This window comes from Macrobrachium rosenbergii, chromosome 6 (assembly GCF_040412425.1).
Source record: "Macrobrachium rosenbergii isolate ZJJX-2024 chromosome 6, ASM4041242v1, whole genome shotgun sequence".
Taxonomy (NCBI): domain Eukaryota; kingdom Metazoa; phylum Arthropoda; class Malacostraca; order Decapoda; family Palaemonidae; genus Macrobrachium; species Macrobrachium rosenbergii.
Window position 1 is genome coordinate 56743783 of NC_089746.1, and position 18026 is coordinate 56761808.

General features: G+C 38.4%; 2 protein-coding genes across 4 annotated transcripts in view; one reads left to right on the top strand and one right to left on the bottom strand.

Moving 5' to 3' along the window:
- The window catches only part of LOC136839609 (folylpolyglutamate synthase, mitochondrial-like), a 29492-nt gene extending 21312 nt beyond the window's left edge, over positions 1-8180 (top strand). Inside the window, exons 9-11 of one of the 2 annotated variants that reach the window (XR_010853395.1) lie at positions 484-626; positions 3076-4684; positions 4781-8180. Coding sequence is in view for 1 of the 2 variants with exons in the window: in XM_067105892.1 (XP_066961993.1) it covers positions 484-626; positions 3076-3422; positions 7968-8132 (655 nt within the window). In the remaining variant the exon portion in view is untranslated. The remainder of the gene's footprint in view (positions 1-483; positions 627-3075; positions 4685-4780) is intronic. The other variant, XM_067105892.1, reaches the window with a different exon arrangement.
- LOC136839611 (uncharacterized) lies at positions 8074-16016 on the bottom strand. Of its 2 annotated transcripts, XM_067105894.1 has the most exons (4): positions 15871-16002; positions 9948-10051; positions 8363-8546; positions 8074-8212 (listed from the first exon to the last, which is right to left on the bottom strand). In XM_067105894.1, exons 1-4 carry the CDS (start codon positions 15923-15925, stop codon positions 8208-8210), a joined length of 348 nt encoding a protein of 115 aa, XP_066961995.1. In that variant the 5' UTR covers positions 15926-16002; the 3' UTR covers positions 8074-8207. The 2 variants fall into 2 exon arrangements, 1 of the variants encoding a protein (XP_066961995.1); XR_010853396.1 differs by lacking the exon at positions 9948-10051 and having other exon boundaries at positions 15871-16016.
- Positions 16017-18026: the final 2010 nt, after the last annotated feature.

An 18026-nucleotide genomic window follows, 5' to 3' on the forward strand; every position in this document is an offset into this window, starting at 1 on the left:
TTTACTCTTATTTTATGGTGGCATTGGTATTACAGAAAATGTAATCTTGAGATCTTCAAAGAAGCAACTTAGCTCCCAATATCAATTTGGGATAATGTAACTCGACTTATCAAATGTTTTCATTTGAGAATGGGGATATTCATACTTTTAACTGCATTTTAAAGTAAAAGTTGGAGGTCATCCAGTAGCTAGCTAGCTAGTCAGTATCCTACTCTGTTATATTGCTCAGAAAATTTGAGTTAGCTATAATAAAGTTTGTATGTTTTTTAAGTTGTAGGCCTCAGATAATCTTGAGTAAGTATGCAATAAGTTCCAGCAATGGAATCATAAATCTTATTCAAGTGCTTCTGTAAAATAATGCTTTTGCACCTTGTTTAAAGATTAACTATTATGCATTTCATAAGGAAAAACAAAAAAGATGTTGAAATTTGTACCAGCCTGTTTCATTGTTGGTACTAGCAGTTATACCTTAATTCCTTTTAGTGAAAATGTCTACCGTGTTCTCCTCTTCAACTCGACTGGCGATCGAGACCCAGAAACACTGTTGCAGTTTTTGGCAGAGTGTAGTTTTGATCTTGCTGTCTTTACTACAAACCTGGCCACCATGTCTATGAGTGCTTCTTCTGGTAAGTTTTAACCATCCTTGTTTAATATGCACAAAGAATTGTATGTACACAAAAAATTGCATATTTTAATCAGTGTTGGAGTTACTGTCTGCAAACAAAGTGGGCACTAGTTGAGGTGGGACCTTCCTTCATCATACAGTTTATGATTCACATGATGTACATCTTCACTTATACTCAGTTTTGATGCAGTAATAAGGTGTGGTGATTTCTCTCCATCTTATAATCACCAAAAAAAAAAGGAGATACTTACATCTTGTAGTGTTATTCTTCAGAAGTACCAAAGTACCCATTTATTGCTGATTTCTATAAACACACACAGGATGCTCTAGAAGCAAGATACCCTGCCAGTTCATGAGTAGCTTAGTCTGAAATAAATAAACAGGCAAGCATGTTTTTTTTTATAGAAAACAGTAAAAACTCTTGAGAGCCAATGAATGACTCTTATGGTCTGGTCTGATAAAATAAACCATGCTGGTGATATTTTGAAGTGAGGACAGCCTAAGCTGTCACCTGCAACTCACAGTAAAAGTTGGTATAGTGTTCTGTGATTATTTTTTTACCATAGTAAGTTGATTATTCGTCAAATGGTTTTCTAATGTTCAGTACCGTATTTTTGAAATACAGAATATGAAAAAAATTTGAGTGTTGTGCAACATGTTTTAAATAATAGTTTCTTTGTGATTTTTTTTATTTGTTCTCAAATTTATACAGCATTAGTCATGATCTGCATATTCATAAAACAAGTCATCAGTATAATTTTTATTAATGTATTATTTATTATAAGTTGGTTAAATGGAATCGCAGTCATACCTGTAGTGTCAAGGCTCACTTGAATGATTGTTTTTAAATGGTAGATGGGAATTGCAGAAAGGGAAAGTTTAAGAAGCTGAACAGCTAAGAAAGGACTTAAAGGAACTGATTAAAGGGAAATTAAAAGGCAGTAAAAAATACAGCTGTGGCCCATGGGATACTGCTTAGATCCTAAGAACAGTCTACAGTGGGCCATGTAAGGCACACTGTAAGTGGTAAATTAAATATTTAGTATTGCTTCTCAAACAATGACCAGGCTAATGTTGATTTATCGTGTTGTTACTTATTGTTTTTGTCCCATTCTGTTTTTATTTTGTTTAGAGTAGCTCTTACCAACAGCTTTTGTAAACAGAAATAATTTTGTAAAAAAAGATTGTCATTGAACAGCTTATAGGTATGCTCTGTTACTGTAGGAGAACATTGGTATGATATTGTGTTGAATTCTGAGAAATAGTAATGTGTTTCCTCTATGTTGTACAGACATTACTTAGGTTTTTTGCAGTGTCCCTTTGGCCGATCAGTGTTTCCTTTACCTTTTCCCCCCAAATCTGAAATCTTTCTTTAACCCTCTTTTGCAAGGAGTGGGTCTGTTGCTTCATTTAAGAATATTCCTAATGAATTTTGTTTCCCTTTCCATTGGACTCATCATAAAGTGAAGGTGTACCTCAAGTATTCTGTCTGGCATTCTGCTTTATCAAATTGACTCATTCCTTGAGTGTTGTGAGCTGTCCCTAGAAATTATCTTCATGAAATGATGACCATTGAACTGACTTATTCATGATGGGCTTGTAAAACAAGACTCCTGTGTTAGCAATATATTACTGAACTGTTTACAATTTCTGTACTTTGGCTGTCCATAGCAAACTTAGAGCAGATCCTTTAATTGTGCCCTGTGAGGGCTTGTCTTCACTGTATGTGGTAATCAAAGCACCATATAGGAACATCATAAAATCTTTATCAATAGACTTCATAACTTTCAGGCAAGATTCTGCTTTCATGAAGATCATTGTTCATAAAGCTTGAGCCTTACAAGTTTTTTTTTAGAAAATTTATCCAAAGCTCCATATGTCCGTGGCTCAAATTTTTTTACTAGGGTTGTGGAAATACCAGTTTGCTTTGCTGCATTTAATGTAAGGGATGCAACTATGTGGGTTCATTAGTATTGGGTTGTTTGTGAACAATTGTACCTTAATTATTTCTTGCATCTTTTTAAGCTAATAGCGAGATATTTTTCAGATACAAATAAGAGTAACTGATGCAAAGGTGGAGTGCAAGTAGTACTCGTTTATCCAGGTCATGCTTTTCCAGAAGCTTCTAAATGGATGGTGCAGAGTGGCCTCGATGCCTTAGTGTGGGGCTAATAGTCTAAGTTTCCTACTTCCATTCAAGTGAGATTGGGGGTTCCTCTTTTGTGAGAGGCCTCTCATGCTCCAAAAGTTTTTTGGCTTCTTTTGAATTTGGATTTAGAGCTTCTTCCCCTTTTTTGAATTGCAATAGGTATGCATCTAGGACAGACAACTTCATTACTTATAGTTAGTGATGCTTGTATTGAGTTTGAGATGTTGGTAACTGATGCTAGTATTTCAAAGATGATTTTTCTGTATGGTGATATATGATTTACCTTATATTTTAATTTCAGATCAGACCAACTACACAATATCAAAAGACCAAATGCATTTGAGATGTGAACGTCAGAGAAATTCTTGGATCAGACTGGTTCGAGAGTTTCGTAAAAACAATGCTGTTCATGAAAATCATGATGATGCAACATCTGAAAACATAAATCTAAATGAATATTGTGGAGAGACAGATTTCAATTATTCAGAGAGGCTTCCAGCAACTGATGTTCCCAGCATAATTTTTCCATGTATTCTGGATGCTCTTGTATGGCTGTCATGTGGAAGGTGTCAGTCATTGCACAGTGAATTAGTTATTCCACCAGCTTTCCCACCACCAGAGCAGTTACGTGAGGCATCACAAGTACAGGTAATTTTAATGTTGTAATATTTTTTTTTTTTTTTTTTTTTTTTTTTTTTTTTTGGAAACTCATATGATATAAACCCCATCATGGCTATTTGGGTAGATCCAGACTAGGCAGATACCATTGATAATTTTGAATAATCAAGTCATCAGAGAATGTGAGGGGTTTGAAACAAAATAAATAGGGAAATTTTATCAGGATCTTTATTTTTAGTTTATCCAGTTATCAAATTTTCATTGAAATACAATTTGTTTTACAAATTATTGTGAAAGACAAACGCTTTGCGCCACTCTTAGGAGAGTGTTTTGACTTGGTGGTCTGAAATACCTAGTTCACCAACCTTGGTAATGCAACATAATACTGTACATTTAAATTTACTTCTGGGAACCCTTTGCTTGGCAGTAATGGGAAATACTAATATTTGAAAATTAAAAAACTAGTTTTTTCATTCAAACTTCCCTGTCGTTTAGTACCTTCTTTGGTGGTCTTGTATGTCCAGATGCTGTGTGTTTTAGACAGTGAAGAACTATTCACGCATATGTTGTTTTAGACAGTGAAGAATGATTTTCATGCGTATGCTGTTGGAATATACTTCTGGGTACTTGGTACTCTTCACTGTTCATGTGCCTTTATCTCTGTAGATAGGTCATCTATCCATTTATTGCTCAGTAATGGAGCTTTTGTCATTAGTATCCTTTCCTCTTTTCACACTGGACACATTGTTTGCAACCACTGTTCACCACCACTGTTGACCTTTTCCTTTCAGAAGAATGCTATTGTACACAGTCTTCATTACCCATTAGTTATGTTGGCACTGGTTTTACCTGTAACAGTTTTCTGTTTTCCATGGTGAATTATGCAGTTATGCATAAATTCATGTTTTCAGAGGTCTTTTCTACATTTTTCCAGTGATTTGATTGTATTTAGTATTTTCAGTTTGCTAAGTAGCAAAGGAATAGTTTCATTATCAGCACTACGAGGTATATCAGATTTAATATATTGCTATTGTTTTGCTGCTGTATTTAGTACAATTTGGTATTTGTGCTGATTTCTGTATAGTGTATTTTTACCATAAATTGTAATATGATATACTGCAGTATTCCTTACTAAATAATTCCAGTGAGGGTTGGTGTGCATTTATTTCCTTGCTGGAGATGGACCTGCACCTTTTAGGGGGCTAGCATCTGGCTCTCACTTGTGATATGTTGAGATTGATTAGTTGTGCAAAGGTCTTATATGAGAGATTCTTCAAAGCAAGGAGATTCTTGCAAAGGTCTTATATGAGAAGAAGATTCTTCAAAGCAAGGAGGAGCTGCTGTCTCTAGCATCTGGCTCTCACTTGTGATATGTTGAGATTGATTAGTTGTGCAAGGTCTTATATGAGAAGAGGAGATTCTTCAAAGCAAGGAGATAGCTGCTGTCTCTAGCATCTGGCTCTCACTTGTGATATGTTGAGATTGATTAGTTGTGCAAAGGTCTTACATGAGAAGAGGAGATTCTTCAAAGCAAGGAGAGAGCTGCTGTCTCTAGCATCTGGCTCTCACTTGTGATATGTTGAGATTGATTAGTTGTGCAAAGGTCTTATATGAGAAGAGGAGATTCTTCAAAGCAAGGAGAGAGCTGCTGTCTCTAGCATCTGGCTCTCACTATGTTGATATGTTGCAAGATTGATTAGTTGTGCAAAGGTCTTATGTTGAGAAGAGGAGATTCTTCAAAGCAAGAGAGAGCTGCTGTCTCTAGCATCTGGCTCTCACTCACTTGTGATATGTTGAGATTGATTAGTTGTGCAAAGGTCTTATATGAGAAGAGGAGATTCTTCAAAGCAAGGAGAGAGCTGCTGTCTCTAGCATCTGGCTCTCACTTGTGATATGTTGAGATTGATTAGTTGTGCAAAGGTCTTACATGAGAAGAGGAGATTCTTCAAAGCAAGGAGAGCTGCTGTCTCTAGCATCTGGCTCTCACTTGTGATATGTTGAGATTGATTAGTTGTGCAAAGGTCTTATATGAGAAGAGGAGATTCTTCAAAGCAAGGAGAGAACTGCTGTCTCTTTCTTGGTTACCCTTGGGATTTGTATTTTAGCTAGTTGAGGTGAATGAGCATCTGCCTACTTTCTGAACTGCCAGATCACTCGTTTGCTTATCTGCAGTTACTGCCTGTTGTGCCTGATAACCAGACTGACCAGAGCCTTGCCTGCTCATGCTGTATTTGTGTCACCAAAGCAGGTTGTCCGCTCAATCCCTGCCCCATATCTTTTGTCATGTCTTTAGCAATTGCTAGAGACCATTTTATCCAAGTTATTGCTTGAAATTCACATGTCTGTTATTCCTAATGATGCCTTGGTGCTGCTTGCCTTTCATTCTGTATTCAAATAACCAACAGCCTTCTGCTTTTGTTGCTTTAGATTTGCCTTCAAATGCTGATTCTGCTGTGCCAGCTACTACTCCTACTCAAGTGCAACTTTCACTCTGTATATGTTGCTCATGCTATGAAGGCAGCTCTAGCTGCTTCTATTGATGCCATTTCCCCTGCCATGCCACCCTTTACTACATTTATCCGTTTTGCTGCTGGTGAGCTTCCAGTCTTGTAGGTGGAACAGTATATCTTTTGAAAAATCCAAGATTGGAGGATATTCAGCTTATCATTTCAAGTTTCAGGTCACCCTTTGGCTGTGAGTCTCTCTTTTGGTGGTTCAAGCAGAGGTACATAGCTGTCTGGAAGAGAGCATTATTCATTAGAAGTTGAACAAGGACCAAGGTCTTTATTGCAAAGTGTGCTCTGATCACTTTAGGCACTTATCCAGTGGGGTCCACCTTGAGGCAGATCCATTGATCATAATCAAAGCTTTGATACCACCCCTTCAGAAGAGTGGAAGTTGTAAGTCAAGATGATATCACCGAAACAGAAGATCTGGAAACTGTCATGGTGGAAGTTTGCTAGGACCTAAGAACTGCACGTCTGTATATGAGGCTTCCGTACTGTATATCATTATGGTGGTATATATCAAGGCCAGTGCCTGGATGCAGAACATGCCCTCCTTGGACTTCAGATACCTGAAGGTCTTGGAACTTCTGAACTTGTTCCTATTTCCCAAGGCTGCAGTGAAGTAGCTTATGTAGCGACGACTTTTACTGCATCCAGAGCATCCATGACTATCTTAGGTGTATTCTCCCTCCCAGGCAGAAGTCATGCTTTTCTTGGCAGAGATCTGGGCAACAGAGAAAACTAAAACTCTACCTACACCTTCGTAGTGCATGTATCCTGGGCTCTTTACAGTTCTCTGTCAGTAAGGAAACAATGGTCATATTTTCAACTTGGGAAAGGGACCGTCTAGAGGGGAGCCACTTGCAAGTTAAAAGAGGAGATGAGGTCTGACCATCCATGAACTAATTCTTCAGTTGGTGGTGCTGGTTTCCAGGGGCTAGGAGCAGAGCTATGGGTAGCAACTCATTAAGGTCAGTTGAAAAGAGTTCTCCTTCCCCACATTTTGCATCTACAGTATTTGAGGATTGCATTCCTTGAGAAATTGTTCTCGCACAATCAATCCCATGATTAGGTCTCTCCAACTTCAGCTGTTAGCCATGGTCTGCAGCATCCTTTACAGACTGTCACTTGGTAGTTAGTACCCTCTTTTAAAAGTCATGGAGGACTTTGATTGGTGCAATGAAGTAACCAATGTATTTTCGTTCGTGAATGCATCCAGTCAAGGGTGGTGTGTGCATCATCTTGAATAACAGACCTCTGGTGCTCAACATCGCTAGTACCAGAAGCCTGAGAGTTGAAGATACAGTACATTGCTGCATTGCAGGGAACTGTGTTTGCCTTCCCACTGTCCAACCTTATCATGCAAGTTCTATTCGAGCTCAGGATCTCCAACCACGTTCACATACTATGGCCACAGCAAGTTTGGTTTGTTGGGAGAAGCTTCTCAAGTGGCCACACTTAAAGGTTTCCCATGGGAACCCCCGAGATGTTTCATCTTCATGTCTTGAAATTACCAAGGACTCTTCAAAGGTCAAGTATTTCCTGAAGAGACAGCTGCAACCATCACCTGATCTGATGAACTAAGACCAGTAACCTTTACCAATCTGAGACAAGTACTACTTGTCTGTACCTTGTGCAGTGTCAGTGCAGTCAACACCACCTGTAGCTGGCAACTTCTGATTCCTTTATTGCTGCTGTCTGTTCATGGTAACAGGATGAGTTCTGCTGCTGTCTGCTCATGCTAAGAGGATGAGTTCTGCTGCTGTCTGCTCATGGTAACAGGATGAGTTCTGCTGCTGTCTGCTCATGGTAGCAAGATGAGTTCAAGTCACTTGACATAGCTTACTTGTTAACAAGGCAGTGAAATTTATGAAGCCGCCTAATTGTTCATCTTGATTACTAACTCAAGTAGTATCTTAATTTTACTTCAATGTTAATTATAATGTTCAAGCTTCAATATGTACTGTATTTTCTCACTTGGTTACGTGTGGAAACTCATCCATATTATCACTTTTAGAATTTAGGTCAGCATTAAGCAAATAGTTCCTTATACATTTTTCTTTTGCAGATTCTTGTAACTGGATCACTTCACCTTGTAGGAGGTTTACTTGGAGTTATAGATCCTGGTCTTTCCTGTGCCAATCATACACGGACTTTTCAGAGTAAACAGCCTTCTCTTACTGATCTTGTCCGCAGCAGTTATTTTAAATCTTCTCCACTTGGTGCTCCTTAATGTGAACACACTGTTGTTAATGTTTTTCTAGTAAAGTTTGATAATTTATCTTGTTTTTCTCCTATAATTTCCAGTTTATCCTGTAAAATAAGTGAAATAAAGTAAACACAATGGAAAGAAAAGGAATGCAAGGCTTGGATTGGAAAAAGTAATACAGTTACAAATAACACAAGAACACAGGTTAATACAGCAACAATTTAACAGGGATAAAGTTTTTAGGAAACACAGACCTGGACTTCGGACCATAGGTTGTGGTGTATTGTTTGAAAGAGGTCCCATGTAGTCAAAACAGCTGTTGGTTTCTTGCAAGAGGATAGTAACAGAGTAACAAAGCAAAAGACATTGATGGACTGCATATGCAAGGGGGAACAGAAGTGTCTGTCCAACACAATGCCCACTCTTATGACCTAATGCCTGTGAATATAAGATTAAACTATCAGACCAATGAATTAAAACCTTCACTGAGCAGGTCTGAAGGACAGAAGGTAAACAATCATTCTATTGATCCAGCTTGGTTGGATATAAAGTAAGTCCATAGTGGCTGAATAAAAAATAATCTGCACAGTTTTTCTAAAAAATATCAGTATAATGAACACAAATATGCAAATATCAGTATAATGAACACAAATATGCAGTCAATGTTTCATAGAAACAAATGCATTTGCATCTGGTTCAGCTGTCATTGTAACAATACCCAGGTTATATCAACGGCCATACCACAACGAAAGCACCGCTTCCTGTCCGAATATCCTGGCTGTTGATCATTCATATGTACAAAGTATTATGCTTATTAAAATTTTCTGAAGCTGCCTCGATAATGGACACAAGGCAGATTTCCCAATTCTGCTATTTTGTACATCATCCCATGTCTGCCTACTCTTCCCCATCTTCCCCAAACATCCAATGGGCTCAGCCTAGTTAAACTAGATATAAGTAAGCCTTTCTAGCCTACTCTAATTAATGTGCAAAATTGCTTATAGGCTATACTGTCAAAAATATGGGAAAATTAGCCAGTTTCTTACAAATGAAAAAAGGTTGTAATGTTCCTGACTGAGCAAAGAAAGTTTAGTCAAGTTTTTATGTATTGCACCTCCAACTTCATTCCATTTCATTTACTAGAATGTAAAAAAAATTAATCGTCCATCAGGGTAATAGCTTAGAGAGAAATCCGTGCTTCCTTTCCTTGTGCCCCTAAAACAGCATATTGTGTCGTCTGTACTGAGGGATAAAGTGCTCAGTTAATACTGAAAAAGAAATTAATAAATTTTGGCTGGAAGATGCAAACAGGAAAAATGTCCAAAAGCACTTGGGCTACACTAGAACCATCGTCAAACCATGATATAAAGAATGGGTCCTTAGGTTTAAAAACTGATTCGGACTCAAAAATATTTAGGACTTAAGGAGAAGGATACCTCTGAAGTTTTCAACTTCAAGGATTGTTCTGGAATGTGCCCAGTTGGATCTACTTTCACAAAGATTTCAAGCCATGGAAGAGCAGACTCTTGTTAGTGCTACCAGTCACTTAAGGCCAGGCACTGTGTAAGGGGCAAACAATCTATGAGGCATCAAGAACAAAGTCGAAAGTGTTCTGTTTCTGTCAACATAAAAGGAAAGCATTGGTCACTGTGTCAGTTACTTATGGAGGTTGTGCCTTTGTTTCCTTCCCAAATGGTTTTGCTTTTTGTCTTATGCATACCTTACAATGCACCTCACTATCCAGAACACAAACAAAAAAAGACAAAAGTTCTGTTTTCACATTCCAATATGTCATTGATGCAGCATCTTGACCAGGGTATAAAAGCTACACAGACTCACCTGATGCTTGACCACATCCACAGACCTGTTGATGTTGACTCTAATCTTGACATCATGAAATGTTTTCAGTAATTCACCATTACTGATGTGCCTTTGTTCATCGTCTGCAAATGATAAATTAACCCTTAAGTTGTCAATACTTTATACTGTATGATGGAAGTACAGGGAGGGGGGGGGACACTGTAAATGACTTGGGAAGTTTTCATTGGATTGATGCAGTAAGAAAATTCTTCAGGTAACATAAATTGTTGGGAGAAGTATTTGTTGATATGACAGATCAAGAAACAAAAATACTACATGTCATAAAGTTCTAATGAATGATTAGAACTTAGTATATCACTGACACAGGAAGATGAAGAGAGAATGAAAGAAACCGAAGAAATTGCAATGTGGATTGGAGAAACTTAGCAAGATATAGTATTTAATGGCAGCAATGGAACTTACTAAGAAATACTATCTAGGCTAAAATGCCATGTCAACACCAACTACGGTAGTGACAATCAGTTACAACCCTTGCAAATGTTGTTTGAACAAATGAAACAAAGAAAACAACTCAACATAATGTTTCTCATACAAAATCCTAAGAAAGAAACTCCACAGACATCATCTGTGCTTGACATCTGAAAGTAACTTAATCTTTTTATTCTGGTCCTGAGGTAGGACTGCAAGTCATCTAGTGCTATATAACAACTTTAAGGTAACAGTTCTTCCAATGGGAAACCTGCTACACAGACTTACATCATTCACGCTTATTTCTGGAAAAACTGAGGTAAGCCATTCCTCGTCCTTCAATCAGTAAAGGATCTCGAACGACTGCAATTTTGAATTCCAAATCAGTCCTCACTGGTTCCAAAACCACTCTACTGTCTTCCAACTGTTCAGAACAGGGGCTAACATTAGTGACTGTCCCTGAATAGCCTGTAGGATGCTCTATGCTGGAGTATGAAGGGCCACTCCTACTGCCATTTATGTTCCTCACTCTAAAACACAACATCCCTGTGTGACTTATGAGGTCAGTTAATGACTAGTTGGTAAATCAGTAACCTTATGACATTTTATATGGCCTTTAAAGGAGGAGTTTGTTGATAAGAAACCAAATAACAGTGCAAATCCTTCAAGTTCTTGGAAGAATATAAGCTTCAAGATTTAGATAACTAAAAAAAATAAAAATCATGATATTCATGAGTATAGTTGAGTCATTAGTAAGAAAAAATAACTGGTTTTCTAAAATGTTAAACCTAATAATCTATAGGTAGAGATGAGTCTAAACAAGGTTTTCTAACATGATAGCAGTTTGTGTCCAAATGATATTCCCATCAAGATGCCATTCCCATCTTGTGGGTATTCAGATAGACATACAGCACTGTTATAATTAGGACATATCATTACCATCAATGTTGTTGCTCTTCATAACTGATGCCCAATTTGAATCAGGGTACTGTTCCTGTAGCCTATGCTGAATTTGACAATATGTTTTGCATATCTGAGCAATATTGCAAAATACATACATAACTCTTATTAATCTGCCAGCATGCTGTCCATAATCACTATATATTCTTATTGCAAGAAACAGCCAGTTTTGGTCTTTACTGTAACTACACTGAAGTGCTCAGGTCATTTCTTGTCATCTAAGACTGCTAACTGCCCTCATCCAGGCAGATGTACAGTACTATCATGTACCTTACCTCCCCATAGATGAACCACATGAAATGCTTAACAGCAGCTGAAATTTTATGTTGTAAACTTTATGCTTCTTTCCACATTCATAAGATGAAGTGTCAAAACTTGACATATTGCCTGACATGCCATGTAAATGTCAACAATCTATTGAACAAAAAGTGGCTCACTGAACTATCATAGTCTCCTGTCCACTGTTTGAATATATTTAGGCCTTTACCTCTTCCTTTGAGACTGCATTGCTATTCTTATATCTCAATGCACGCAGCAAGTCATATCATCTGCCCTCTTTCAGCCCTCCTAATGTCAAGATGTTATTCTAACAGCATTTGAGAAGTGGAGCGGGCTATAGAATAAATATTTTATTTTATGGGGCTGCTGGCTGTGATGCTCTGCATATAATTTCAAAACCATAGGGAGCCACCTGGAATGTCTATCAAAGGGAAGGCAGAGGAGTGGCTGAAAGGGAATTATATTGGGGGTAACAAGCGATGAGGAAGGAGAAGTTAGGGTGGGGGTAACAGAAGGCAGGGAAGGAGAAATATGTCTCTTCAGTGTCCTCAAAAGGGACTCATCCAAAAGGGAGTGATCCTGGGGGGGACAAGTTGAACAAGCATTGTTGGCCGAAAGTTTTGGATGATTACCGTTGCAGTACATTGAATCATTTCAAAAAACACTGGACAGTTTCTACGGGGGAAAGATGCACACTGGCAAACACTGCTTCAGCCCCTTCCTAAGGGATGGGGACATAAGATTCAATGTCATGTCCTTTGGGCAAAAACAAAACTTCACAAACTTTATCAGAACTCAAACAAAAAGATCTGGGGCCCCAAAAAAGTGCTTGAGAAAAACCCAAGTTACAGTACAGTCAAACGGTTTTATTATAAATTTGAAAAACACGACCAGAGACACTATCAGTGGAAGGCACTCTTAGCCTGTTGTCTCTCCCCATCATACTCAAAAAACAGAATAAGGCAAGTCCTCACAAGGTGGAAGGAGACAAATGACCTAAAACAGGGATCATTAATTTTATCATTTGCAGATAAAAAAAGGCTTAACAATATCTAACTTTCATCTGGAACTAACTGAAACCTTCATTAGACAATTCTCAAAAGTAAGGGACCAAAGGTTACAAGGTAGAGATAAAGCCAAGTTCCATCTATAAATAGTTAAAGCTTCAGACTCATTCAGGAAAGTTCCATCCACTGGGGAGGATGGGATGGAAAATATGTACAATATCTTATTCAAAGTATTTTTGTTTTCCTGAAGTTCCAGGTAGCCATTCACATCAAAATGTACTGATTGAGGCTGATGCCCTTCTCAAAAGTGGAGACTTTACTATACCCCGTGTTGCATCTAGGCATACTGAACGACCTTGTCTTCAAGTCAACAGCCATATCACTTGTATACACAAAAATAACAGACCAAGAACACTACCCTGTTCTGACACAGGTCTTGGTCACTAAAGATCCCATCAACAGCAACTCCTGCCACCCGAGTTGGTAGCGCTAAGGCCGAGGACAAAAGCAGTTGTGAATTTATTTCAGGCCGTGATCTTGACAAAGTTTGATTAACAGTTTGTAGCTGCCTAAGCAGTAGGCAGAAAAGTTGTGGTAACTGAAATAGCAGTTAGCGCAAGTCACTGGGAGGGTGTGCTGAGTTACCGGCTCAGGCGAACGCGACTTTGATGGAAGAGATTCAGCCAATGTACTGAATGAGAAACGCAAAATCTGCATGTTTTAAGGCGTAGGAATGGGTAGCAGATAAAGGCTGTGGTGGGTCAAGGGGGTGGGATGTGGGGGTTTAGGCACAATTGGGTGTTGGGGAGAAGGGTTTGTGTAAGGCATTTTGGGGGAAGGGGGAAACTCACGTGACAGTAAAAGGAATGATTCTGTTGAAAAAGCTTCATACTGGTTATGACAGTAAAGCAAAGAAACCATAAATGCTTGAGAAAAATGTGGCTGGGCAAAACGTATCTTTTGGGGTAGAGATACGCTTTCGCCTTGTTTAGTACTGGGTTGGCGGGTTAAATGCATTTCGCCATTTAGTAACGGGTTCGAGGAAATGGAATCCCACTGGTTATGATAAGGAAGCAGAGAAACGATGCTGCCGTGCGCAAAATGTGTGTGGGGAAATTTTTTTTGGGGGGGGGTTACAGATACACTTCCACCGAGTTTAGTACTGGGCTGGCGGGGTAAATGCATTTCGCCGTGTTTAGTACTGGGTTGGCAGGTTAAATGCATTTCGCTGTTTAGTAATGGTTTCGGGGAAACTGAGTTTTTTTTTTTTTTTAGTTTATTACTGGGCTGGCAGGGTAAATGCATTTCCTATGTTTAACAGTAGGTTCGGGGATATAATCACCTGTGTGTTTCAGCACTGGTTGGTACCTGTGTTAAACTGGGAAGTGCAACCAGCGTTGAAACTGTACAAGAATAAACTTAGTGTATTTGTGTTTTTTTCTGGTTAACTTATAGTTTGGGAGGAAAAAGTGTTTTGCGTAGGGATAACAGATTAGCAAGTTATTGCACTTGGTGGACGAAATATGAACCGTTCAAAACATACTACCTGCGCCATGTCATGTGCAAGGATGTATGTGAACCCCGGAAATAGGACAGCCCCACCCAAAGAGGGGGGGCCTGTTAGCAACTTTGAGTGGCAATGTTTGGGGGGTTTTCCTCAATGGGGGGATAACAGCACAACATGATTGGTCAGAAGTATTTGGGGGGCAGTTAGCCCCCAAACTCTGAGTTTCCTCAGTAAGGGAGTGAGGGATGAACCAATGGCTCCCCAATAAATGTTCGGGAGTACGGTAGTAATGGGAGTGGTTGCCTTTGTGTCAGCTGATTTAATGTTCTTGTTTGTTCTCTGTTTATTTAGCGGTTCCTCATGTCTGGGGTGCCGTAAAAAGTAAATTTTGGTCGGTTTCTCATGCCTCGTCGTCCACCCCACCCACAACCCCACTTTCCCTAGGGGTCCCCTAAATTGTAGGATAGAAACGAGTGGGTGAGCCGTTACATAGCCAAATAACACTCTCCTGGGGTATACCCCACCCATAACCCTGTATTAACCTTGTTGGTTGAGGGGAGCAGATCACCTGTCCCATAACCCCTCTTTCCCATTGGGTCCCCTAGCTTGTTGGATGAACTTTAGGTGTTAATTACAGGTTAATTACATTTGTCCAACAAAAACTAAAGGTAAATCCATAATTAGAAACCCAAAACCTGTAGAAAAAGTTAAGTTAGAAAGCCATCACCGCCACGGAGCTACTACTTAGTTCTACCAACCAATATTACTTTAAATTCTTGTTCAGCTGGTAAAGTTCTATAGAAAAATGTCAACTGCCATAGCCTAGCTCACTGCGGACAGCTGGCTTAGATCTACCCAAATAACAGTTGGCGGACAACAAACAAACTCACTGCCAGTATCAGAAGCCCTAAAAGTGTAGAAAAAACCAGTTTCCAAGGTAAAAACAGGCACGGAGCTAGTACCACACTTGGGTATGGCCCTGGCGCCCTAGGTTAGGTTTGGTGCAGTTGGTTATCATTATTCATTTACAGTGCCCTAGGTTAGGTTAAAGTGAGGGTCTAAGCCTAGATAAGGACCTGGAATCCTCTTTAGGTTAAATGGGAGCCTAGAGCCAAGTAAGGATGCAGCCCTTTGTTAGGTTAGGTGTGAGGTCTAGGGTTTGCTAAGGAACCAGCATCCTCCATTACGATTGGTAGGGGGGGGGGAGCACCTGCAGTTATGAAAGGAACTGGCCCCCTACATCAGGTTAGGTTAAACTGAGCTTTGTATCTTATTAATTTTGTTTTCCTCCACCCACAAACCCTTTTTCCTACTGTAGCCCCCAACAGCAGGATATAAAGGTGGGGCCCACTAACTCTATAACTCGTTTGTTAGTAAATAATGCTAACAAATGAAATGTCATAAATGTTCAAAGCAAACATTAAACCATTAAATTATCTTTTCAAGTCCATGTGATGATGGTTTAAAATAAAACTATATTCTTCGGGAGGAATTAACTATATACAAAATTTGCCGTAACACTCATTGTCATTTCGGACTCATGAAAATACCTAGCCTAAACTGCACTTCACAAAGTGCTTTTACCTCGTAGGCCTGTAAAGCTTAATGGACGGGAATTTATTCTGACAAATTGATCTAAGGTTATTAGCACTTCCTAATAAGTACATAAAATCTTAACCAGCTTTAGGAAATAACAGTACAAAGTCAACAGAATAGTTACCTGATATTGGACGAAATGCTTGTACTATTACGACCTTAGGCAGACGTGGTAACATTAAATACAAGGACCCCCAAGCTAACCCTAATTCCTGTATGACAGGACAAGTAAAACCTCCCCTGTAACAGATGCGCTGTCCAGTTTGCCACTGTTTGCCACGCCACTAAGAGCGTTTTCCCCTACACCAGAGGTGATTTTCTCATACTTTCCCCTACACAATAAATGTAGTAATAGGATAAACGAAAATTAAGTATCACGTTTTAGTTTCAATTCATATTGAAAATAAACATTCCAAATTTTCGGTAAAAAAAAATGAACGCAGTTAAAGAAAACATTTTTTGAAAATTTAATGCATTTATAGTAATTACAAAATGTATAAATTATCTTATTAGAAAAACACTGATCCGTCACCAAGAATTAGTTACAGAACTTTGTTTACTTTAAAGAAGAAAAATGAGATTTTACAAGAAAAATTATAAACATATTTGGTTTATGATGCGTGTAAGCAGATTTTTAGATTGTTTTACTGCAAAATTCATGAATGCAACAACAGTAGGCTATTACCTCTAATCAATGAGAAAGGAGATAGGGACTAAAGTATCCTATGAAAATACATTTCTAAGAGAAACGTTAACGCATTTATAGTAAACGTAAATAAATGCAGGGTTATTCTGTTACAAAAAAGCATTGATGTAAAAAAAAAATCCTCCTATCACGGAGAATTCAATCAGTTTCACTGTTTGTATATTTTTCATACCTTGACTTTGCAGGGCAATTAAAAGAAAGATTTTTTCTAACTATCATTGCCACAATTCCTTATCGTATATTTTGCAATGAGCCTTTCCTTTGTGCTTTCCACTACATACCTATCCTAAAGTCCAGCTCTCCTCTTCCCATTCCTTCCTACTTTGGGCACTGTAACCTTTTTCAGTTACTTTAGGATAATTACAAAAATCCCAGAACAATGTCTATGTGATTAATAATGAAGCTCCTCTCACAATCCTTATCGGAAACTTGCTAGACTGAAGCTAAGTTGAGATTCAAAATCACAAGTCTGAACCTAAAACACGATGTCCCTTAGTTTTTAATACTATAATTGTTTTGCTGGGCTGTTTAATATTGTTCACCGATTCTACTTATAATATTTTAATATTTTATTTTGTTGTTATCTAGATTATTGAAGCAAAAATATATTTATAAGGGAAATAAGTGAAATTCCCATACATCCCCCCTACACAAAGGTCATTTCCCCCGTAGGTTTCCGCCTACACTATACGGACACCAGATTTCCCCTGCCGTAGGGGAATTCCCTTACGCGTGGCAACACTGGGCGATCTTCCCTAAGTTGATGACTACACACAGGTGTTGTGGTACAGTAAAGGTAAATAAAAAAATGACTGCAGAGTACGGTTGATAACTCACTGTATGAACGTCTGGAAATAACAAATGCTTATTTTAATGTTTCTCCTCTGGAACATCAATCATGTTCAATGACAAATTTACGCGAATTTAAGAAAAAGCGAACTAGCAGTTTATAAAACGGGCGCTCTTCAGTAATTATACAAGTGTACATATATCCATATACAATTTATTCTTGTGCTCTAGGTTTTAGATATATTAACAATTAACTACTTCATACCTGGCAATTGGCTCCACATCATACAATCTGTGAACAAAAGATGCGGGAGAATTCTACCTGAAAAGAAGACAATTTTCTTTCCCACTTTTCCTAACTATAGATGTATTTAAAAGTTATAACAAGAGACAGATGTCAGTATTCGTGATGCTATACAAAATGCAAATAACAGCACGAAATGGGCTACGGTTTGCCTACCCGTATCCGTAAAAAGGTAAGTCTTTTTTTTTTTTTCATTACAGAGTACTTCATTGGGCCTTGCAATTCAGTGGCAACAATTCTTGAATAGTGAAAGATTATGCAAGGCTCAGATAGTGTCGTATTTTTTATTAACATTGTTGCATCTGTTGACACTTTCAGCTGAACGAGCTTGATTATAAGCAATAGCTTAAGAATTCCAGAGGCCAACAGTATATCTTAAGCCTGAGGGAAACGTACCACCAGTTGGCGCCGTATTTGCAGCAACCATGTATTTCCTTGTACCTCATAATAAACTGTATATTGACAAACACCGTCGCTCTTT

What these genes read in the sequence shown, in the direction of transcription:
- LOC136839611 (XM_067105894.1), bottom strand. Translation starts at nt 15,925, where the DNA reads ATGTTACCACGTCTGCCTAAGGTCGTAATAGTACAAGCATTTCGTCCA. An exon ending in AGCATTTCGTCCAATATCAG is followed by an intron (nt 10,052 to 15,870) that starts GTAACTATTCTG and finishes TATCATTTGCAG; the next exon opens with ACGATGAACAAAGGCACATC. An exon ending in TGGATGTGGTCAAGCATCAG is followed by an intron (nt 8,547 to 9,947) that starts GTGAGTCTGTGT and finishes TTATATTCACAG; the next exon opens with GCATTAGGTCATAAGAGTGG.